This window comes from Heliconius melpomene, chromosome 5 (assembly GCF_056956725.1).
Source record: "Heliconius melpomene rosina isolate 202511_hmr_F chromosome 5, ASM5695672v1, whole genome shotgun sequence".
Lineage (NCBI taxonomy): Eukaryota > Metazoa > Arthropoda > Insecta > Lepidoptera > Nymphalidae > Heliconius > Heliconius melpomene.
The window spans coordinates 9236366-9262312 of NC_140393.1; the positions used below are offsets into that span (position 1 = coordinate 9236366).

General features: G+C 33.5%; 1 protein-coding gene across 1 annotated transcript in view; it reads left to right on the top strand.

Annotated features, from left to right (window-relative positions):
- The window catches only part of LOC146539265 (potassium voltage-gated channel protein Shaw-like), a 129997-nt gene that overhangs the window by 22055 nt on the left and 81995 nt on the right, over window positions 1-25947 (top strand). Inside the window, exon 3 of the mRNA XM_085185465.1 lies at window positions 13153-13285. Within this exon, the coding sequence (XP_085041591.1) occupies window positions 13153-13285 (133 nt within the window). The remainder of the gene's footprint in view (window positions 1-13152; window positions 13286-25947) is intronic.

The window sequence follows — 25947 nt, forward strand, 5'->3', positions numbered from 1 at the left end:
CGTGTAAGGCAAGTGGGCACGGCGGACGCATGGCGAGTGGCGAGCCGTTTCGCAGCAAGGATTTTTTTGATATTGTAACAACTTCTAAAGTACTTATTAAAATGAAAAACAGTAAAAGACAGTTTTGGTCTATATTAAATGGCCAACGTAACTAATGTACTTATTTATATGCTGAGAGTAAGGGATAAGTGAAACTTGAGTAACATACAGCTGATGTGTCAACGGCGGGATGTGTCAACAATTAAATGCGTTTTTCTGTAAAACTATTCGCAATTTCGAAATATTTTAAAAAGCAAATTTTATCTTCGTTTAACGTAGAAAATTAATAAAGTATTTTAAAGGATAAGGATTAATACCATTATGGAAAAATATCCCTCACAAAAAAAAAAAATATTGAAATTATTATTTTTATACAGAAAAATGATCACTACACGTTATTCTTAAAAGATACGAATATGCCGTCGCTGACTTTTTTGTAGATCTCATTAAGAGGAACAATACTCCAGTACATTTTTTTCATGTAGTACTTACCATTAAAGCAGCGCATGCGCGAAAGTGTCTCAACGGGTAGGACTTTATACACATTTATCGTATTTATGTTAATTTACATAAGAATGTACAAATAATAAACTATATATAAACCTTCTACGAAAAACACCCGACTTAATGGTGAAGACCGCAACAAAATCCGTTGGGTGGTTTAGAAGAAGAAGAGTTAGAAACAACAGACAGACACGAAAAGCGACTTTGAATTATAAGATATAGGATTTACACTAAAATATTCTAATTAAACATATTTTCAGTAATATTTCGTGATAGCTGTAAAAAATGCGGACGCCTCGCCGGACGTTTAGTCCCGACCCTCGGGAAATAAAGCCGTCGCTGAAATAACTTACTGCCATACTATAAATGAAATAAATATTTATTTAAGAGTAAACTTAATGTGGAAAACATTAAATTTTATTTGGTGACAGTTGATTTTTGTTGAAAAATATAGTGTTAAGACACTACGTTCTGTGCTTTTTATCCTGTTTTCGAGATATTGCGTGGTTATTGGTGAAACTTAATGCTGTGTTTTGTCTACTATACTCTAGCATATGAAAAAAAATATGCATCGTGAAACATAGCTTCATGCGCTGAGGAATAAAATGTTTAGCGGAACCCAACGCCGCGCTTTGTCTTGTTACTAGAACGAAGAAATATAAATAATTCATTCTCGAGTATAAATGCCCTTATAAATGTCAAACTGACTATATATGAAATCGTTCTTTTTACTAAAATATACGAAGAAATAGATACAGATAGGTTATTTTATGGCGTATTCCGTAAGGACTGGAAGGATAGTGAGTACTTCACTTTTTACGGTCCTCAAAGGCGTCATTTGGTCTTAAACTAGGAAAACTATTTTCTAGTCCAAATACATTGGTTTATTCGATTGATCCTGTTAGTTTTTTTAGCTTTACTTGGTATCCGGAACAGGAGAATGGGAAATGGAAGTGGTAAAGTGAAAATGGGTTTCCGAGTTCACTCTGCCCACCCTGATATGTGCGGGATATACATAAAAAAAACTTTCACGCACAAACTACGATGATTGAAGTGATTTAGCCTTTAACAATGACATTATATTAATGACTTTTATAGATCAGAATAACATACAGGTTACAATTTATGCAAAGATTTTGTATAGATTGGCTATAATATAAAAACAAATTCAAGCGGGCGAAGCCGCTTGGGTCGCTAGATGTAAAATAAGACCCATTCCAACTTAGCCACAATGGACAACTATCATTCTAATAAATTATAATGAGGGAAATCTAAAATATGGCCATAGCAAGTACCCTCGCAAAGCTATCCTGATTATACTAATTAGAGGTTATTAGGGTCGCTGCTGGACGATGTTTGCTGTTCGTTTGTTACTACAAATGTCATAGCTAAGGGATATTTTGTTTGAGATTTGAATGGTATTTTGCTGAAAATTTTAGGCATTTTTTTAGGTTCCCGCTGTATCCCGTAGGTAACCAGAGGGAACCTAATGTTTCTCAGCACTGCTCCCCATTTCAAGACATTGCGTGCTTTATCGTGTCACCCATTTCAGTTATATACCTTTGTTTTAATTTAGTATCAGGGTAGAGAGAGGTTATGGGTGGATTTTTTTTACCTTCACGCTACATCCTGCAAATAGATATGAAATAACTAAACATTTTTCTAATACTAAATTTTTTGCGAGCAAAATGAAATAAAAAATCCAGGAAGATTTAAATTAAATTTTATTAAGTGCATAGATAAACAACCATATTAAAAATATTAATATTTGTGCCCTACATACAGTTAAGTAAATATTCGTATAGTACAAGCGGGCGAAGGTGCGGGAGGGCCAAATTGCAAAAATAATTTGTATTGACAAATAAGCGATTAACCAACGCGACCTAATTACACTGTTTGAGTGACATGCAATAAACACGGAAGTCTGTACTATTATGCTTTAAGTCCATGATTAATTAATAAAATTATGATTTATAGCTTAGTATCGCGGCGTTCAGTTCCGTAACTCAATACGCTGTTTTTGAAAAATGGAGAACGGATTGTTTTGATACTAGATTTGCTCTGCCTATCCTCTAATGGTACTCGTATTCTTACAATTTAAAAAAAAATGTGTGTTATTTGACAGAGTTTTCCTAGTGTATAAGTTTACTATATAAGTAAACTACTTGCAATACATTAATTTAATCTTTTTCATTAAAAATCGTTGATCAAGTTTTAGAATAGAAGTCCATATTTTGCGATTTAGTTAATTTAACTTTTTAATGGAACACAGTATTAGGGTATTATGAGTTTTAAATGAAAGCTTATCGCTAAGTAATAAATATATGTGGGTATGTAGAAAGAAAGTTAATTAAGTTTTTCATACATATTTATATCTTGTTTTTGAGGCCAGCCATGGTGGACAGGTTGTGGGTTTGATTATCACTGGAGGAAATTAATTTTTTTTTTAATTCGTTCGCTCTTGTAATAAGGCGTGGCGTTGATTTCCGTCATTCTATACGTTATTCCTCGAGAATTCGGCGGAAAGGAAGGAACCTTGTCTCTTAATGGGAATGGAATGTGTTAACAGCTACCCAGGTTCCGTCTGCTTACCATGCTTTGTGCGGGATATAACGTGAAGCTAAAAAATATTATAGAAAAAAAAATATTATAGAGGCTAACGTGGTGCAGTGGAACAACGTTTAACTCTGAAGATAATGTTTTTCGATCAAAACCTCATTTAGGGAAAATAATAATTTTCAATTTCCTACTCTGGAAAGGCAAAGAAAACCTAGAATTATGTAACTATTGCGTGTTGAGTGGCGGAACTTAACGCCAAAATGATAACTAATAATTCCACCACATGGTATTCGAACCCACATCTTCGAACGCTAATTTAGAGCAAAGAATCAATTTACACAATAAAGTTTACAAACTAAATACAGAATTCAATATATTATCTTAAACGATCGAATGGTCAATATCAAATACGGTCGTCATTCCGTAATAAAATGTCTAACTTTTGTCGATATTACGTTACTTCAGTAAATATTTTGGTAGGAAATGTTTTATGTTTCGTTTAAATGTGTTTTTTTGTATGTATTTGCATTCATATCTCAGAAACGACAGTTTTATTATACTGTTTGTGGGTTGCTAATAATAGATTTATAATGTTTTCTAAATAGCTAAATGAATTCAGCGGGATATGGGGAACGGAGTTATTTAAAATTAAGTACACGATGCCTAACCCGCTTTATGCGGGATACAGCGTGAAACTAAAAAATGTTTATAATACAAAAATGTGGAACGCAGGAGTGGAATTGATTAAAATAAGCAATCAAAATAAATCTCACTGAATAGATTCATTAAAAACTATTTAACAAGCTTCGTGAAAGTTTTCATAACTCCGCTGATGTCGGTTAACCTTCGACATAAATGAAAGTGCTATATAAATGGTATCGAAATATCATTAGGCGTTACGTGTTGAGTGGTGGAACTTAACGCCATTTTGTCTTATTATAACTATATAATAAAGAATAAAAACCGGTTAAGCGTGAGCCGGACGGTGTGTAACGGCACATCATTTAATTGTGAACGCGATGGTAAATGTTTCACACTCTCGAGTTCCGCCATTAAACATGCAACGTCTTCAAATCGCTTACTAAATGGGGAATAGAGAGTCTCAACGCTAGGTTCTCTCTGCGTACCCTGCCTGTACTGCCTCTATAGAACAATATACATAATACACTGAAACTGTCACGTCAAAACAAGAAAATGAAATAATACACCACTAGCATTGATCAGGGTTCGCTTATATATTAATCATGCTTTACATCAATAATTTGAATGTCGCTCGAAAAGCTATTAGTTGGTGGATCGTCTGTTTGTTTGTCATCCTGACGAGGGTCCCTGTCTCCGTCCCGTGACGTCTTACTGAACGCGCCCTAATTTATAGTTAATGATTTGACTGGCTTAAATTTAACTGATTAATTAATGGGGTTAACTAAATTTTAAATTGTGTGTTTAATTTCTTTATTTAACGCTAGCGTTCGGCTTTTAACGGGTAAAATTAGACCTAAAATAATAAAATTAATAATTATACTTTTTAAGATACTCCGTTCCCCATTTTCCACCGATTTCTGGACTCATTGCGTGTTTCAGACCAAAAAAAGACAATATAAATATTTAATAAAAAAATAATTTCCTCAAGTGGGGATCGAACCCACAAGCAGTCTCATTTTAGTCACACACATGTGCCTCTGCTTTACAAAAAAGGCTTTTTTATCTTAAGTATAGAAACATATATTACAATAGAATTTCCATGCGTTCCTTTAGAGCTTTTGAAAAATATAAGCTCTAAGCGGATTTCCGGCCGCATACAGTAAGCTCCTACGGAAAATCCGACTTAAAAGCGTTTTTCAATGATGATACAATAAAAGTTTGATTTAACATCTGTGCCTTTTTTTCAAATATTTATTTCGTAGTTTAAAATAAGACGAATAAGTAGAAATGTATCACTTCGTCGTTTTTTTTTAATTCGTTAAAATATAAGATATGAAGTTGTGTTAAGGTAAGTTAATATTTCTCTGAGTAAATTGATAACAAATATACGGTGTTGAGATGCGCCACTCTACACACAATATTACTTATTCCAACGGATAGTGGGGAAGGGAGTGTCTTATCACTAGGTTGCAGAATTAAGGAAAACATAAACCCCTTACCCATAGTTAGAGTTATAAGTGTGTCGCAATTAAAGTGTAATATATTTTTCTTCGTAAAAAGTATAATTAGGAACATATGGTACTTAATTAACAAAGTTTTTAAGAAAAAAGTTTTCATCAGGTATAAGGCCAGTCTTCCTACTGTGCTATGTGCGATATAAAGCGTGAATCTTGAAAAAAATCGCGTAATTTAATTTAGTGGCCTGAAGCGGCTACGTCCGAGTGACTCTTGACCTGCTAAAAGTGTCGGGATGTGGCCCTTTATTAAATTGTTGAACACTTTCTGTGCAAGTATGGGAATGTGTGAAGATATTTTAGCTACACACTGTTTAGCACTATACATGAAAAGAAAAAATGGAAGCCTTATCAGATTTTTTTTCACCTGTCTCTTTGTTTGTGTAACAAATTGTTCATAAATCAAAATAACGGTATCCTTTTAAAATAAATTTTGAAGAGCGAAACTCAACGCCGCATTTATCTTATAGTACACCATATTCATAAATATTTACTATTTTTGGATATTGATTCCGTAGTTTTTTTACAGTCACACACACATTTGTGGAACGTATGTACGAATACAAAAATGAGAATTTTAAAATTTTTAATTTTGTAATCGCAAAAAATATAATATTCTTGTTAATTAAATTTCACCTCCAGGCGACTTGTTGTAAGTTCTTTCAGATTTTCTCGAAACTTTATTACGGTACATTTAAAATTCTCGGAACTTTATTCGTATATTTTTTTTATTATTATTTATACATGGTATTGTAAGCAGTGGGAACCTGGAGACCAAGTGTTACGACACTACGTTCCTATTAAGACTTCCGTTCTTCCGTTCACCGTTCACTTCTGTTCCCTACTTTTCGCCCTGGAGGCAGTGGGTTCTGACTGGTGGAACTCCACATTCTGCCTGGATACCAGAGTCAATGGAAATATTTATAATTTAATTTCCTCATGGAAATTGAATCCACTTTCTGTCATGTTTACAGTCGCACGTCTGTGCCCCTGCTCCACGACTGTCCTGTTATACTCTCTTTTAATTTTTCTTCTACAATAGAGTTTTTTTGTATAATACTAACAATATTATTTTAAAGTATAAAGATAAAAATTATATTTTAAAATTGGATGCCAAGATTTTATAAGCACCATATAGTTTGCTTTTAACGCTGTTAAAATTTAAGTTTTATTTATTGCGGTAGCGTCGCGTTGTGCCAAGTTTTTAAATGAACTTACTTATTATTTTAATCTTTAACACTTTATTAGCACTTATTTTTGTGAAGATAAAATTCATAAGTGGCGATTAAAATTAATCACATAAAGATTTTAGTAAATAAATAAAATAAATCAGCTTCAGGCTGTATCCCGCACAAAGCAGGGTAGGCATTGGGAACCTACTGTTCAGAAGGAAGAGAAAGAGAAAAGAAAGAAACCGTTCTTCTTTAAGGCACTTCGGTTCTCCATTTTCTGTAAAATTCTTTAAGCATTTCGTGTCGAGTGGTGGAACTAAACGCCGTACTGTGCAGTTACCAGAGTGAGAAAATGAAAATATTATATATCCCATTCTCCCGACTGGGAACCGAAGCCACCTACGTTTACAGTCGCACATTTGTGCATCTGCGCCATGACGGTCTCGTGTTGCTTATATTCTAAATGTAAATCGCCGTAGAAAAGAGAAGCCTATTTAATTCACACTCGTAAGCGTCTTTTGTATATTTACATATAACGTATACTAGTGTGTTTTTTGTTCTTTTTTCTGAATCTATTTAAGGGTTAATATTAAGATTTAAATGAACTTTAATGATGGTAGACGCACGCTTTATCCCGCATGATATAGTGGGCATAAAAACCTAGTGTTAAAAGTTTCTGTTCTTCATTTTCTATCTGAACTATAATATATTGAGAGGTGGGTTTCAACGCCGCAACGTTTTATTTATGAGTAGGTATAGATACATTCCTAGCGCGATGGTGTCACTTATTTTTCTCGCTTCACGCTGTAACAGGATAGGCAGAGGGAGCTTAGTGTTAAAGCACTCTATTTCCCATATTCCGCCAAATTCTTGAAACATTGCGTGTTGAGTAGTGGCGAATTTCCTTAGATTTTCACCATGTTTTCGTATTACCAGTAAGGTAATTTCCATTTAGATGGGATCCATACATTTCTGTGTAAAACGGCAGCCCGTTTTGTTAATAAAAACAGCCAATAATGGCCTCTTTACAACCCAAGGGAGAAAGCTCGAGATTTACGCGTTTCTGAATTTTAACATTCTATTGGTCTTTTTGATACTAATAGCTGGTTTAAAATGTAAAGAAAGTATGTTCAAAATTTAACCCACATTATAGATATATAATACTAGCGGACGCGCGCAGCTTCGCTTGCTTATTTGGGGGGGGGGGGGGGGAATCTAATAAACCACGAAACATGTGTTCAATTAAATACTTTTAAAAATCTAAATTTCAAATTTAATAAAAATCGGTGCCGATTTAAATTTTTTTCCATACAAACTTTTAACCCCTATTTCACCCCTTTAGGGTTAAAATTTTTCAAAATCCCTTCTTAGTGGATGTCCAGATTACAAAAGTTAACATTTGTCCAAATTTCAAGTTTCTACGCACAGCGGTTACGGCTGTCCGTGCGTCTTACCTCAGTCAGTAAAGACAAGTCCTTTTATATATATAGATTATTTTGCGGCCCTGAGTACTACTGGACACAAAGTCCAAAAAAAAACTCGAATTCTGGCAAAAGCAGACAGCTTTTTAATACTAGGTGGGTTGTGTAGTTTCTGTAGTTATATATACAATGTTATAGAATGAGTTATAGTACAAAGGTAATTTCAGAATACTGCACTAGGTATTCACTTAAAACAATTATCCCCCAGGCTAATAGACAATGTATTTTTAAAGCGAAAAATTTTGAAAGAACAAATACTTTATATTCATATACAAGCCATAAACCTAATTGAATCATCTCTTTGCTTTATATGCAAATGCAAATTAATATTACTTTCGTTTTCGTTGCACTTTTGTGTTACATTTTAGTCTTTTTTGTTTAAGTTCTTGCTATACCCCGAATATACTCGTAGCAGGGTACAGGGAACCTTGTGTTAAGACATTCCGTTGCCTTATTCCGTCTAATTTTCAAGACATTGTTTGTTGAGTGGTGGAACTTGTTGCCAGAGGAATTGGAGCTCATATCAAAAAAAAAATTAAAAAATACAATATACAACGTAAATGCAACGGTTGTGGGTTTGATTCAGGCTCTGGGAAATGAATGACTTATTTAATATTTTTAATTTCTCGCTTTGGACGAGGCAAAGCGCGGCGTTGAGTTCCACCACTCAACACGTCACAGAAAAGGATACATGGAATGCTACAAAGTTCTTCTGTATATATATTTTAGTCTAGTACTTCATAGAAGAAATAAACATTTTTATTAGTTGAAAGAACACATTCTTGTAAGTTTTTATTTCAATATTTTGTATAAACAAAATGAAAAGTGAACACCTACTGTTGTTTTCTTATTGAAATTTATTTATCTTAGCAAATATCTTTGAGTAGGTGCTTTTATGTTTCTGTTCTAGACGATGATTAATAAATTTTTCGAAATTGTTATTATACATATAAATTGTAATTTATTTTTCGTTCTTAGTATCTCTAAGGGAACTGCAGGTATCACATTTTTTTTATTGTAATTTCGATGTAGCTCGATAAGAAAATATGGCTACGACGTTAAAATTAATATACCTATGTGTTTTAAATATATAAATACATTCTCATATGCTTGAAGTCGTCGTGGGGAAGTGCGTCTAACTGTAAACGCAGTGGTTGTGACTTCGATCATCAATTTTCGTTTCCCTTTTTCTGTTAGACAAATCGCGGTGCTGAGTTCCGCTAACCAAGACACGATGTTACAAGAATTGGACAGAAAGCAGAGAGCGGAGTGTCTTAACACTGTCCCCTATACCTACAAATAGCAGGATCTTTTTGTGGGATACAAAGCTATAATTTACAGAATTTTGGTTACCCAATGATTTAACTATCAAAATAATTAAATTTCAAAATGTGCGAAATTGCGTCCAATTTAGAAGATTAAACGTTTTCGGGTCAGATTATGTCCACCGCAAATGAACACACAAATATCTTCAGGGTACATAAGAATGTCTCTTTAAATTTAATGAGGGAGGATCAAAGACTTATATAAATATAAATAATTTGGAGCTTTGGTTTACAGGGCGTGGGTTTTTAAAGCTTCATTCTTTAAATCTCATATATAAGTTCGAAAATCGTTTTTTTCATTAGTAGATTATTTTCAGTATCATAGATCACAGACCGATAATATGAAAATATTAAATACTTCATTTCCTCGAGTGGGAATCGAATCCATACTGGTCTCTTTTCTTTAAAAAAAACTTTTCTTTACTGATGACCATAAATTAAAAGCTTGATGTTAACACTGAAACATCACAAACAAAATATACCATCGGAAATGGACATCCGCAATCCGCAGTTCTCGGATCGCTTCAGTTCCGAAATAACCTTTTGCGAATCGATATTATGCATGATATAAATAGTTCTCAATGATCATTATACATAGAATAAGTTGTATGAATTAAAAATAAATAGTTGAAAGGCTTATTTTTTATTAGATTCACGCAGTGTCTCCACTCCTTCCCCAAACTTAATTAAAAATCTCCTTCCTCCAAGTGGGAATCAAACTTAAAAACGTCAACTTTACTGTCAGACGGCGTATTAATAAGATATATTCGTATTGGTTTTGTTACAATCATAACTTTAGAACTAGAGTGATTTTGGATTTCTTCCTTCAATATGTTAGGACTTCTATATAAAGTTTTAATTTATAGTATTTTTTAAAGAATTAATAACTTTCCATCGACGTGATATAGCACACAGAAAAAAACCAACTCAAAAAATGAAGGCTTAAATAAAATGTATCGTTCAAAATATTTAATAAAAAATAGCAACAGCAATAAAACTACAAATTCAATATAGCAATTAAGGTTCCCACTGAAATTCCCAAAAAGTCACCTCCAAAAAGCTTCAAAAGCGTCGCGTAATAAATATTCCGTCTGGTACAAGTTTCGATGCGACGCGTGCTATAAAAACTTCGACATAACTTGCTGTCATATTTTATAATTTTTTTTATTATATTGATATAGTGGTTCTTTCATTTTTATTTCTTTTATCGACATTTTTATTAAAGTAATATGACAAAACGCGGCGTAGAGTTCCGATATTCAATAAGTAATGTCTTGAAAATTATTAAATTGGACGGGGCGTGGGCAACGGAGTATCTAAACACTAGGTACCCTTTGCCTACCGTGCTATATGTGGGATATAGCGAGAAGCGCCGCAGTAAATATGCCTCCTAGTACAAGTTTCGACGTAACTTTCTGTGACATGTTTATATTATTGTTTAACTTTGTGAATTTTCTTACATATTAATATAGTGTTTCTTTATTTGTTTGCTTTTATCGGTCATTTGTTGCGATGAGTAGAGAGAAGAAAATGAGAGGAAAAAATAGAAATAAGTCCCTAAAAAAATCTCTGCGTTTTTTAGAAGGGTCTTTATTCATATAATACGTATCTACATGAACATTTTACACAAATAGTACTCAGAAACCATATATTAATTTAATTAGAAAACGGCTTCCTCATCACTTCCCTTTTGAAATATAATTGAGTGGAAAAATTAAATTAAATTAAAATTCAATTTGGTAACAATTTAGAAATGTATGTAGGGTTGTTAATAAATCATTTTATTTTAAGGTTGGTGTGACGCAGTGGGACTGCGTGAGTCAGTAGTCGTAGGCTCTATTCCCTATTGGGGATATGAATTATTTTTTATAATTATGATAATTAGGTAGTATTTTAACTGTAGACTAATTTTGGCTACCAGGTCAAACGTAAAAGAAGGGAACGGCTGCAAAAAATAATTAACTTAAACATTTAAACAAATTAAGCTAGAATTTAAATGCTTAATTAAAAGGAATAAGGAAAATTTAAATTTCGGGAATTCACCAAGGGTTTCTAATAGCAACTTCGAAGCTCGGCCGCCATTTCCTGTCACCACCTTAGTTAATATATTTTTTAAATTCACACTGTATCCTGCACATAGCAGGGTAGGCGGAAGGAACCTGGGAACTTAGTGCTAAGAATCTCCGTTCTCATTAAGACACTACCGTTGCCCAGTTTCCGAACTAAACCTTCTCGATCTGCATCATCACAAATAGTAATTTGTTATTAAATCAAAAATCAGTTTTACGCTTTATGGCACACGGCAGAGTAGGCAAACGGAGCCTAGTGTTAAGACACTCCGTTCCCGAGAAACTTTTTACCGAGTTCTGGAAGCATTGTGTGTTGAGTAGCGAAACTTAACGCCGCGCTTTGCCTCCAAAGCGAAGAAATGGAAATATAAATATTAATAAATGTTTCATTCCCTCGACCCCACAAAAATCTTTGAGGCCAGGCGTGGCGCGAAGGCTCGAGCATGTGACTTATTATTTTAATTTCTTCATTGTCAAGGCAAAACGCGTTGATTTCCGATATGTTAGACTATTGTATTGTAATATTTTATCGTTAAAGACATAATGACTCGACTCTCTTTTTATAACATCTTAGTACCTAATGAAAGTTAGTTTATTAGGTGCAAGCGTGAAGCAGTGTCGTTTATAGTAATAGGCACTCAGTGACACATAAACAGCTTTGGACGAGACTTATTAAAGTTTCAACTTCAGCTTCTGCTTCGTGTAAACGTTTTAGTGAACTTAGAAATTTTTAACGAGACACCTTGTTATGAGAGGTAAGTTGAAAGTTAGTGTAAATAGTGAATTCGTTCTCCACTTTTCACTTGTTACATAGGTAAAAGTAAATGCATGGGTTAGGGATAGCACAGTTCCAAATATCTTCTTGTTTTGAACATGAATATAGTCAGCTTAAATGAGAATCTAATCAATTATAAATTGAAGCCAGTCATGGCGCAGGGACACAAGTTTGCGACTGTAAGCACGATTGGTTCAGGGTTCGATTCCCACCCGAGAAAATTGCATATTTTATATTTTCATTTTATCGAGGCAAATCTAGAGATGGTCTCTGTTTGATGCATAGGAACGATGCCAAAATAGTTCACTCCTTCGAGTGGAAATCGAATTGGCTACTGTCACGCCGTAGTCACGTCGGCCTCATTTTCTATTTCCTTTAGAAATAAATAAACAAACATTTTCCATACTACAACTAATACTCAATGTCAGAACAATATAATAAACTATTATATAAGTCTAAACGATTCCCGCATAAAGTGCCCCTTCCTAGGACGTACGGGTGAAACGGAGTATGTAATCGCTTTGAACCACTGAGCTTAACGATCTGACGTCATACGAACGTCTATATTTAAGTTTAAACAACATAAATTGTATCATTTTATGTAATAAATAACTTGTTTATTGTGTTTTCTATGTGATTTAAAATATTCTTTACTAGATTTTCTTTCCTGCGTTTAAAAATCAACATTAAGATTTCAACCCACTACTATCACGTATAACAACACATGTTTAAAACATATGAATTAAATTCATGAATCACCTATAAATGAGACAAACTAAAATTAGCATCCATAAAGATTTGTTAAGACATGGAATTCTCCACATCGTCGATCGTCTATCAATAAAGCATGCAGAAGGAAAATGTTTAAAGATGTTAAGACATTCCGTTACCAATAAGACACTTACTGCCGAACTCTTAAGGTATTGCGTGTTGAGTGGCGGCACTGAACGACGTCTCTACGCTACGCTACTACGGTTATTCATAAAGGTTAATGATAAGTTTATTAATATAAACGTAACCTTCTGTTAGAAATTGTTACATTAGAATAAAAATATTTATTATTTTGTTACAGGACTGGTAAACTTCACTACCCAACAAATGTCTGCGGTCCACTCTTCGAGGAGGAGCTGGAGTTCTGGGGGCTGGACTCCAACCAGGTGGAGCCGTGCTGCTGGTCCACGTACAGTATACATAGAGATACACAGGTATTTCATTTGGATTTAAGTTATTTTTTAATAAGTTTAATTAAGCTATTTTTTATTAAGTTTTTTTAGCGAAGAAGAATAATTCCCGTTAAGTTTTTTCGTTCCTCAGTTTTCGCTGAATTCTGGAGGCATTACGTGTTGTGTGGTGGAACTTAACGCCGCCTTTTGACTCCTTACTACTTACCGGCAGGAGAAGAAATGAAAATACAGATTATTAAATTCGTTCGAGTGGACACCAAACCCCCAATCTCTACTTCATTTATCCCCACAAAAAAAATATATTTCGTTGCCTCGCCTTCGCTTTATAAATCGTGAGTTCCAACTCAAGTATTATCTCTAAATCAGGCAAAAAGTGGAAAACAGAGTGTTTTACCACTGGATTTACTCTATTTACTCTGCTGGACAAGGCGTAAAGCTGGAAAAAAAGATAAACACAATTCTTTCCATGGCATTTGCTCGTAGTACGCGTAGATCTCAAGACATTTTATCATTGAAATGTCTCCAAATGAGAATTTCTCTCTGAACATCAGTCTAAATGATGAGATTTACGATCACGATGTCCCTACTTTGTCAAAAGGGCAAAGTATGTAATATGCTTGAAGAACTTAGCACCAGATGTTTCACTTTAGTAGATGTTGTCAAATCGACAAACATACGTGATTTTTTATATAAAACGACTCGTAGCTCGCAATAGTTTTCGCAATTTGTTTACATAGATACATTGTTTTTTTTTTGTGCTTATTTCTTTTATTATCGGTTATAATTTGGTTCGAATTCAATTACCACTGGGTTGGATTAATTATTTTAACTTCCTAGGGCTAGTAATAGGGAAAGCGTAGTGTTGAGTTCCTCAGTAATAAAAAAAAACCTGGTTAAATTAAAATTGAAGAAATGCTTAATGCTAAGCTAACAATAAAATATGAGATTTGAATCCACATCCATGATTATTATCTCAAATTGTATATATATGTACGAGTATATTCGCTAGTTAGATTATTAACAAAAAAACAAATTTATTACTAATCTGTAACCAATAAGAACCTTATTACAAAAGCACAAGGTTCAAATTCCAAACTTCATTATAGCAGGTATTATGGTATCTTGATCTCGTTCTCATGAAATTTACATAGTAAGAGGCCTGATTTTCGATCTTTGTAATGAATTGGCTAAGCAATTGAATTTAGGTCTAACGAGGCCGCGCTGGGAAATGAGATGATTGCACTGATTTCACTTTATTTAGAGGTCTATTTTCAGTTTCATGCATATAGCAGGATAAGAAACTAAATAAGTGTTAAATCACTGTGTTCCCCCATTGCCTATTTATACAAGAGCAAGATAACAAAAATTATTCTTTTCTATAATTGGAAATCGAACTCACAACCGCTACGTTTATAGTCCTTTCCTGCGCCATGACGGTCTCAATACAAAATTGGATTTAATTTTACTTAAAGGCCTAGAGCTAGCATAGAAGTTCATTTGTATCGACTGAAATACAAAACTGAAATGTATCCCCGTGGACGCATTTAACGAATTACCATATAAATTGTACTTTATCTTAGCGTAATGTTTCTTTTATGTAATTTTCTGTTTGTTTGTAAAATATTTACTTTGATTTTGTTTTCTCCTTTTGGATTTTGAGATTATAATAAAATTGAGACCAATAGTGGTGCAGGTGCAAAGGTGGAAGCGTGCGGTTGTAACAGACAGATTGTGGTTTCGATTCCTAGTCGGGGGAATAAAATGTTTAATGTTTTCATTTCCGTGCTTTCATAACGAGACAAAGCGCGGCGTTGAGTTCCGCCACTCAACACGCATTGCCTCTAGAAGTTGGAGAAAAGTGGGGAACGATGTTATCGTCCTAATGGGAAGGGAGTGTCTTAACAATAGGTTCCCAGGTTCTCTCTGCCTACTCTGTTGTGTGTGGGATATAAAGTGTCAATTTTGCTTTAAAATAAGAATTTTATTGAATTGCTTGAAACTTTTGTTTTAACATTTAGTCTTTAAAATTATATTGTTATTAGATAACGAAAGTAAGTCAGATGTGAAAATAAAGATATATCCCAGTCAACTTATAATCCCTTATCACCAGGCAGTATTTGAAACAAATTGACAACTTTTATATCTAAAATTATATTTCTCATACAAAAATCTGGCACATTGTCACTTATCTATGGTACAAGCAATTTCCTAACGGTAAATAGTATTGTTATCTTCATCGCGCCGCGTCTTTATTACTGAATGTGGTTTATATAGACTTTCCTTTTAGATATAGTTGCACGCGGTATCCCGCATATAACGGGATAGACAAGGGGAACTTAAGGGCCCCCCCTTAAGTTAATGATCAGACATTCCGTTCCCAGGTTCTATTCAAATAGAAGAGGTTTTAAAATAATTTTTGAGTCAATTTCATACATAAGGTAAAGAAGGCGGGGGATACATTACGACAGTTGAGACAATAGATAAAAAATTATAAAAATATTACAATCTAGATTACGACATTATTATTACTAACATTGCGACTTATAGATAGATAGTGATAAGATACTTCGCTCCCCATTTTTCGCCATTGCATTTTGAGTGGCGGAAGTAAACGCCGTGCATATTCTCTTCTTCGTTACCCACTCACCGCCCAATATTCGAGACATTGCATGGTTATTTACATTACTTACATTATGGACATTATTCCCTCTGGAGGCGATTGAAACTACATCAGCCACGTATACTGTGTATTTTTTTCTATAGAATTTTTAAATAGACATAGAATATAATATACAAGATATATTTTATTTATTTTACCATTTGAAAGCAATCCATAGCAAGTAAGATCGTAACTCGGCGGTTTCCAACTGACCGCCCATTTTCTGAGCGATTTCACTCCTGAATTGTTCTTTTAAGGAAAGGAAACCTTTTAGCGTTTTATTTTTGAAGTTTTATGCAGTCTCTATGTTAAATATGTGCAATTTAATTATGTTTTTTTGCATTTTTAACCGACTTCTGTAAGAAAAGGAGGTTATCAATTCTACTGTACTTTTTTTTTTTTTTGTTTTTTTTTTTTTTTTTTATGTTTGTTACCTCATAACTTTTAACTGGGTGAACCGATTTTGATATTTTTTTTTATTTGAAAGGTATAGCTTCCCGAAGGGTCCCATTTTTTTTTGGTATCAATGGTATCCATGAGAAAATCACATAACTCTTAAATTTGCATTAGGCATGTGCGCGACTTATAGCCGAATAACTCAATGTCGCGCCAACCGATTTTGATGATTTTTTTATTTGAAAGGATACACTTCAAGGATAATTTGGTGAAAGTTTGGTTAGGTTTCAATTATGGAATCCGGATAAAATTGAGAAAGTTTGTTTTTTTTGATAAAAAATTGATTGTACTGTAATAGTTACAAGCAAAAACTTTTTAAATTGATGTCAGAAGTGAGATTCCTGATCGTTGCATTTCTTTTCAACCAACCTCAAAAAAGAGGATCGACGAAGAGATGAACTAAAAAGTGAAAAATAATTTTACAAAGATTTTATAATTTTGAAGTCGGTGTCAAGCTAATGCTACAACACCTTTACTACAATATCTAATTACTAAGGCTGTTTGTTTTACTTGACACCGACTTCAAAATTATAAAATCTTTGTAAAATTATTTTTCACTTTTCGTTGTTAGAAGTCGGTTTTTGTTTTTGTTAAAAATTAATTTATTAGTTTGTTGTTAGAAGTCGGTTTTTCTTTTTGTTAAAAATTAATTTATTTAAATTGTTATTACATACTAAATGTAATAAAAAAATCAAACACTTCAGAATCTCCGATTCGGTGGAATAAACAAGGCAGAACACAGCGTTTAATCCCGCCACCATGCATGTCTCCAAAATTATTCGGAAAATGAGGAATGAATTGTTTCTATACTCGGTCCTTATGCCTTCTTTGTTACATGAGAGATACAGTGTAAAGTTAAAAAAATTACTTTGAACCTACAACTGTCACTTATGACTTTTGAGATTTTACCCTAAATGACTATTCTATACTTTAGATTAGAATATAGTAACTAAAACGAGCCCGAGCTATCGACATTTCCCAAAGGTTTCCGCCGGTCTTAATTAATTTCATGCTTTTATTAACTCGCTTTGAAGATTAGGGATTTGATTTGTATACATTTCGTACCTACTAATACGTAATTATAGAATGAAAATAGATTTTTTAAAGAAACTATACTGAGGCCAGTCGTGGTGCAGGTGCGACTTTAAGCGCGACAAGTTGTGGATTCAATTACTACTCGAGAAAGTGAGGAACGGAGTGTCTTAACACTAGGGTTTCTCTGCTTAACCTGCTACATGCACTTCAAAGTTCTACAAATATACATCCTTACAACCTTGGACATTTATAACATTAGTAGGATTTACTTTAAGTGAGAATCGAACCCGTTATATCCTATATCTTATAAAACAAAGTCGCTTTTCGTGTCTGTCTGTTGTTTCTAACTCTTCTTCTTCTAAACCACCCAAAGGATTTAGATGCGGTTTTCACCATTAGGTCGAGTGTTTTTCGTAGAAGGTTTATATATAGTTTATTATTTGTACATTCTTATGTAAATTAACATAAATACGATAAATGTGTATAAAGTCCTACCCGTTGAGACACTTTCGCGCATGCGCTGCTTTAATGGTAAGTACTACATGAAAATAATGCACTGGAGTATTGTTCCTCTTAATAAGATCTACAAAAAAGTCCGCGATGGCATATTTTTATCTTTTAAGGATAACGTGTAGTGATCATATTTCTGTCTAAAAATAGTAATTTCAATATATTTTTTATTGTGAGGGATATTTTTCCATAATGGTATTAATCCTTATCCTTTAAAATACTTTATTAATTTTCTACGTTAAACGAAGATAAAATTTGCTTTTTACAATATTTCGAAATTGCGAATAGTTTTACAGAAAAACGCATTTAATTGTTGACACATCCCGCCGTTGACACATCAGCTGTATGTTACTCAAGTTTCACTTATCCCTTACTCTCAGCATATAAATAAGTATATTAGTTGGTCATTTAATGTAGATCAAAACTGTGTTTTGCTGTTTTTCATTTTAATAAGTACTTTAGATGTTGTTACAATATCAAAAAATCCTTGCTGCGAAACGGCTCGCCACTCGCCATGCGTCCGCCGCGCCCGCCTGCCTTACACGCATCGGTGGTTCAGTGGTAGAATGCTCGCCTGCCACGCGGGCGGCCCGGGTTCTATTCCCAGCCGATGCATTCTATTTAATTTTCCTCACAGGCAGCCACGTAGTGCTTGCTTTTCATCAGGGACAGAATACCCTCTTCAGCATTAACCACAAGCTCGAAAAAAAAAACCCGCCTGCCTTTATAGCAACGAAGATTTAGATGCGTTTGCACGTATTGGATAATTGGAGTTGAATGTATTATTTCAGCGCGATATATTTGGTTTCATTTTTTTTGTAGTAGTTATTAGTAGGTAGGTTTTTGTTTATAATTTCTTCCGTTTAAAAATAGTAATTTAACTATCGAAAAATAGTCATTTAAATATATTTTAATAAGTACTTGAAAAGATTAGTAGCACAGATTTAAAATTACGGTACCTACTTGCTGTGTAAAACAATTGGAAAATCTTATTGAAACTACGAAAATGCGGGTTGCATTAGGGTTTAATTAATTTTCACATTATCTTAAGTGCTTTGCAAACATACATTATATGAATAATCCAGTAGTAAAAGCGGGCGAAGCCGCAAGGGGGTCGCTAGTTTGTCTATAATACAAAAAAACAAATAAAAGTGTCTGGTACCCAAAGTAAAGCCAGATGGATGGAACCTGAAAGCTGTGAAGGCAAAAGTAATAATGAAAGTTTGTTAAGCAAATTATTTTGTTTTGTTTTCCTTCCCGCAGCGGATGTAAACGTATTTCTTATAACGACTTCCGGTATATTATCTCTTGTTGTAGACATGCTACTTACTTTAATCTCTTCCTTTTTCATACTATTTTTCTTTTTTGTAGGATCACTATGTATCCCGCACATGTATATTAGGACACTCCGTTCGTCGTCGTCGTCCTCTTTCTTTGTCCTCTAACCAAGTCGAGAAAATGAAAATAATTCATTACCTCGAATGGGAATCGAACCCTGTCGCATTACACTACGTGCGACTACGCCACGACTGGCCTTATTATTGTAAAATAATATTTAAAATATTATACAATAATAATTTCCTTGAAAAATTCTTATCAAAATAGAAAAGCTGAGCGGGTTAAATATATATTTAACGTATTTTATAAGTTTCGTTCATTGAATAGGTTCTCCTTCGGGGTTATAGAGAAATATTGCTTGCGTCCAGCCGTGAAAATGAGATTCGGACGGAACGAGATTAAACTTTGATATTAGAGAATCTAGATTCTAGTATTTTTATAAATTTTTATTTATTTTTGTATATCAAAATAAATTAAATATTATATAACATTTTTTTATAATATTCGATTACTATTATGAAAAAATCATTTATAATTAATAGCAGATGAGTTAAGCATTGTTTTCGAGTCTGGGAAGTTTTTCGTTTTATTTATTACTAGTGGCCCGCTCGCGGTTTCACTTGCGTGAACTATGTTATTATTAATTTCTGTCTCCATGACTACGTCCTAGTGACGTCTTTGCAAAATTTGAGACTCCTAGCATTTGTAGTAACGAAGTTTCATACAAACTTTCGACCCCAAAAACAACCCCTTAGAAGTCGAATATTGCAAATTCCCGTCTTAGCGAGCACCTACGTCCTATAAGTAACTCCTATGCAAAATTTGAGATTCCTAGCACATGTAGTTTCTGAGATTTCGTGGTGAGTGAGTGACCTTTCGATTTTATATATATAGATGTGTGACCATGGCTTGTTGGTACGGGTAACTTTTTTTTAAACTTATGGAATATGAACTTAATATCTTAGCTTCACCTATGACGTCATTTCAGTACTACGTATCTTGAAAGTAGTGGTTAAATTTCACATGGTTATAACTTTGGGAATCCTTGCCCTATTTTTGACGAAGAATTTTAATGCGGCGTTGAATTCCGCCACTAAACATGCAATTCATCCAGAAAGTGAGTAACGAAAGTGCCTTAATGAGAACGAGATGTCTTAGATTCCCTCTGGGTTGACTCTGTTATGAAAAAATTAAATAAAAACTAAAAACACTACTCAATTTAATAACTTTCAAATATATCGAAATTGAGTAAAAAAAACAAAAAAACATAAATTGAGCAGCTATTTCAATTTGCTTGTATATAAAATATCTTAATTTGAAGTTAAAGCTCAAACACAGTCTCATTAAGGCCTTATAAATTATTCAATTAGTCTTAATTTAATTGCTACAGATATAAATTATCTGTATAAAATTAAATTTTGAATATATAATAATATAGATGTAGCGGTTGGAGTTCAGTGGAAGTATTAACGGCAGTGAATTTCAGGTCAGTTATAGTACAATCATAGTTCTATAATGGGAACTGTTTTATGTATGTGCTATGTGAGGGGTACAGCGTATCCTTATGGTAGAATAGGTAGATGGAACCTTATTTTGAGACACTCGGTTCCTCATGAACCGCCTAATTTTCTTTCTTGGACAGAGCAAGATAAAAATAATTAATTTCTCGGGCAGGAATCGAACCTATAACTAGCAACTGTAAGTGTGAGTAAAAGTAGAGAGAGTAAAAGGTTCTTTTTAAATAAATTATTGAATTAAATATAGAAACACATATTGAATATATGGAAATAAACTTTGCTTACTTTTTCCATTCTACTGGTGATTTTATAAATAACTATATGTACGGTATTAATACTTTTAATAAAATAAATATTTACATAAAAGAATCTAGATACAGATTTTTATATATGCATTAACACCACTTAAAAAGATCAAAGAAATTTTATTTATATATCGTTTTTTATGAAAAACTGACTGAAGTTTAATTTTATATTACTTTATGCTTATTTTGCTTGGATGATCTTTCAAAAAAATTGTTTTAAATAACTTACAGCATAAAAGGAATATGAAAGAACAAAAAAGTGGAAGTGAAGAGCCACACCGGGAAAAATATAAATAATTCTTCTCCACTCGAAAGGATAGATTATTTTCATATTCCCGTGGGTGATGAGGCAAAGGGCGGTGTTGAGTTTCGCTACTCTATACGTAATGTATTAAATTCAAGAGGAAACATTAGAAAGGATTGTCTTGAAACTAGAGATTCTCTCCCTATATTTGGGATACAAGGGAAAAAAAGTTACTGAAACAAGTGGGATGTAATGATTTGAATTTGTTTTATAATTTTTAATTTTAAATAATTATTCTAAAACATATAAACACACATAAACTTGACAAATTTTTTAAGGTGTGGAATTAACAAAAAAATATTGCTACCGTTACTATGTAATTAATATAATATAAGAAAATTAAACAGACGAAAAGACAATAATTTTTTACTTCTAGAATATTACTAGACTACTCTAAGCCATTAAGCCTTTATGTTCTTCATACATTCTCTCAGGAAATTCCTATGAATATTATTCTCCAAGTTGGCACCAGCACTGACATAAACAAAGTTAGCGCTAGGAACTTCGTACGCCGTATATTTTCTAAACTAGCTATATATTTTGTTAAAATTTCACCATTCACGATGTAGGGAAGAGTGGATTACTAAAAGTTTAAACATTTATAAATCTACGGTACTTGAATGTAATTAAAAACTATTGTCACTAGAAGAAAGGAAATTCAATGAGGCCAGTTGTGGCGCAGGGGCGTAAAGTGGGACTGTAAAAGCGACTGGTGGTGGGTTCAATCCCCACTCGCGAAGATGAAATATTTATTTAAAATTTGTATTTCCATTTCTAAGCACTGGTGTTGAGGCAAAGCGCGGCGTTGAGTTCTGCTACTCAACACGCACACAGAATTCGGCAGAAAGTGGAGAACGGAGTGTCTTAATTCTAGGTTCCTTCTGCCAACCCTGCTGTGTGCAGGATACAATGTGAAGCTGATTACTGATTTAATTTAATAAAACAAAAAGTAACAACAACAACAACAGACAAAACCACAAACATCAGGTTGTACAAATAAATTTTCTTGATTACATTACTTTAGCAACTCCAAGCAAACTAACGCAATAACACGCACGTCGGGCGCGTGCGTGTTACGTTTACATACATACGTGATCATTGTCAAATGATTATAGTTACGTGTTCTTTTATTTCTTGTGTGATTTAGTATGGAGAGTATGGAGAGCTGTGTCACTAAGTTATATCCTTTTTTTTTGGTTTCACGCTGTTTCCTACATAAAACAGGTGAAGAGCGGCGTTGAATTCTGACACTTAACACGCATTGTCTCTAAAATTCGGCGGAAAGTGTTAAATAGAGCCGTTTTAGTGGGAGAATTTTAACATTTTCAGTATTAACATTTTCTGGTTCCTACCTACTCTACCTACATACCAATTTTACAGCGTGATAAAATATTTTTAAAAAATATATAAATTTGATTGCGGAACCCAACACAGCTGTTTTTGTAACTTCACCAGAAACACCATTTTAAATGTAAAAATAAAATAAACTTGAATAATTTACTATTATTTGCTTGAATACTCGAATCAGTTTCGTTAAAGTGGTAGATGACAGGCCTTTGTTTTAACATAGTTTTATTTTCATTCAGTAAGCAATAATGGAGAACAAAAAAAAATAAAGTCATTGTAACTCAATTCAGTGGATACGATTGTTATATGGTTTTTCTGTGAATATAAAACATGTTTTCGTTTCCAAGGTCCAGTTAGGTAGAGTGCTGCGTTAAGCTCCACCACGTAACATAATATAACTAGATTTGGCTTCTCTGACTTTTAGTATGTTAGGTTTTATATGTAGAGGAGCAATTTGTTTTTCGCTTAGGTAAGACAAGTGCAGTATTGAAATTTTCTACTCAACAAGAAATGTCTTAAATTCGAGAATAAAGCGGCGAACGGAGAATCCTGACACTAGATCTCTAAACCTTCCTCGACTTGAGAAATAAACCGTGAGGCTTTATAGGTAAAACCACCAAACTTTTTATATAACATCCTTATGGGAAATTGATCTTTAATCATATTATTATGGTCAATTGAAACTTTGTTGAACTTTGATTCCTGTTTACTCTCGAGGGAACCATTTTGTTTTTACTGCACAATGTTATATAAGAGAACTTTGCGTGAGCGAATCAAACATGTGGCATGAGTGAATGGACATTCCGTGTATCAGTATTGAAAGATCAACTATACTTTTGAGGACTATCGTAGCCTCAAGCGTGGGTTCGATTCCCACTCGATGAAATTAAATATTTAATATTTTTTTAATTTAATGTGTTTATTTAATATTTTTATTTATTTATTTTGGAAAAAAAATATTAATTATTTTCGCGGACCGATGGCGATGTTTACATGTCAGTTGTTTGTTTTAGACTTCTTCATATTTAATATTTTAACAAGTGAGAGATTGAGAGAGAGTAGTAATTGTGTAAACGAGGCAAAGGACGTGTTGAATTCCGCCAAAAGTAGAGAGACAAAAGTGTTTTAATGGGAACGGGTTATCTTAACTCTAGGTTCCCAGGTTCCTGCTATGAGAAAGAAAACTCATCTATTAGTATATTAATGTTTAAAAATAAATTGTATTTAATAAAACCTAAGTTTTATTACGGCCATCGCGTCCGATCCCATACTAACGTGAAGGCGGAAACTGACATATTTCAGAGGCGGTTCACGCAAGCGTTTAAAAGTTTACGATCGAAAGCTTTTTATTATATTTCAATGTCTAAATCATTGTGATAGGTTTATTTTTAGACATATGTTCTTTACATTTTTTGTTTGCTTTTTATAGCTTCCTCATGTATGTACGCATATAGAAGTTAAGAGTTTAGTTCCGTTTCGTAACAAGCACCACGCAATGTTCCAAAAAAATAAGTTTCGTTGGAAAGTAGGTAACAGGGTGTCCCAAGACCTAGATGGGTTACCTCTGCCCATCTAGCTATGCGAGAAAAACGTGAAAAAACTTTTGATTTTGGATTTTTTTAGGGCTTTTATAGTCTAAGGGTAACCATTATTATTTCGTCATAGCTATTCTTCGTGTAACTGTCTCACAGTTATTTTACTGGGAGGCTATGGGTATTATATGGTTAAAACTTGGAAGGTATTTTATGAACCACTATAAAATTATGTAATATTATATGTAACTGAGGGATAAAAAATTAAGAGAGCTTGCCATGTGGACATCCCATTAGACGTTTCTAAATGCTATGGAGATTTCTAAGACAGTTCTTTAATTAATTGTTTTTTATTTGTTTCTTTTACTTTATGGAACCCTTTATATCGAGTCCGACTCGCGCTTGACCGGTTTTTATTTTATAATTATTGCCCTAACTTGGATCTGAACTCTGAACCCTCAATCATCACGTTTACCTACCACAATGGCCGCAATACGTCCATAACAGTACGGCATGGTTATAATAATAAATGAAAAGTGCACGTTTAAACGCTGTTACAGCAGTTATTACTCAATAAAGCATTGGATAAAACTGAAAACGACTCTATAACGGCCCTTATATAATGATGTTGGATTTTAGTACCTTTCAGTATGCTATTTGCTATATTGCTTGTTGAGAAGAGAGCTTTGTTTTTATGACGGTTGTGAGTTCAGTTCTCGTTAGGGGAATATTTTATATAATAAATGTGTTGCGGTGTTAGGTTACGGGAATGTGTAATATTATCGAATTATGTCTCTACAATAAACTGAAAACTGCATATGAATCAGTCCACCGACAAACAAACAAAACGTTTAAAAATTTAATTTTGAGTTCTATTACATTAAATAACAGATTTTCTTATATATCCCCGATATAGAGACAGCGATCAGATACAATTTTTTTAACCATATATATTGAACTTCCACACAAGCGTGTCCACTCCAAAGAATCTGGCCTTTCATTAAGGGTGATGCATAATGTATAAGAGGGGACGATGTCGATCTCTTCGAACACCTGTTAGATGATAAAGTAATCAATACAAGGAGAGGTGGACTGTGTATTACTATTATTGGTTAATAACATCTTTCGATTCACGTTTTATAGCTGTGGAGGCAGAGGGAACCTAGTGTTAGGTTACCTTTTTCCATATTCACGCTGTATCCATGTGACAGGATAGATTAAGACATTTCGCCCCCCACTTTTCGCCGAATTTTGGAGACAATGAGTGTTGAGTGGCTTCAATCATAGTATCATGAATTCACGCAGAAAATAATTAAAGAAGCATTACTATTTGCGGGATAAAGCGTGAAACGAAAAGATAAGTATCACGCTATTAGAAAAAGAAACGGTATACCAATGAAAAAGATAGTATAGAAATATCAACGTTTCTAGAAAATTATCATAAATAAAATATTTCATTATCCTAATGCACTTATGTAATGATTAAAGGACCGCCATTAATCGTTATTAAAAGTACATTTACGTTTGCTCTTAGAGAGCTATGATAATGTCATTAATATACAATATGATATGTATTGAGGGCAGTTGTGGCATAAACGCGACAGGACATGGGTTCGATTCCCACTCGAAAATTAAATATGTTATATTTTTCTTTCTTCGCTCTGCTGTAGAGTCAAATCG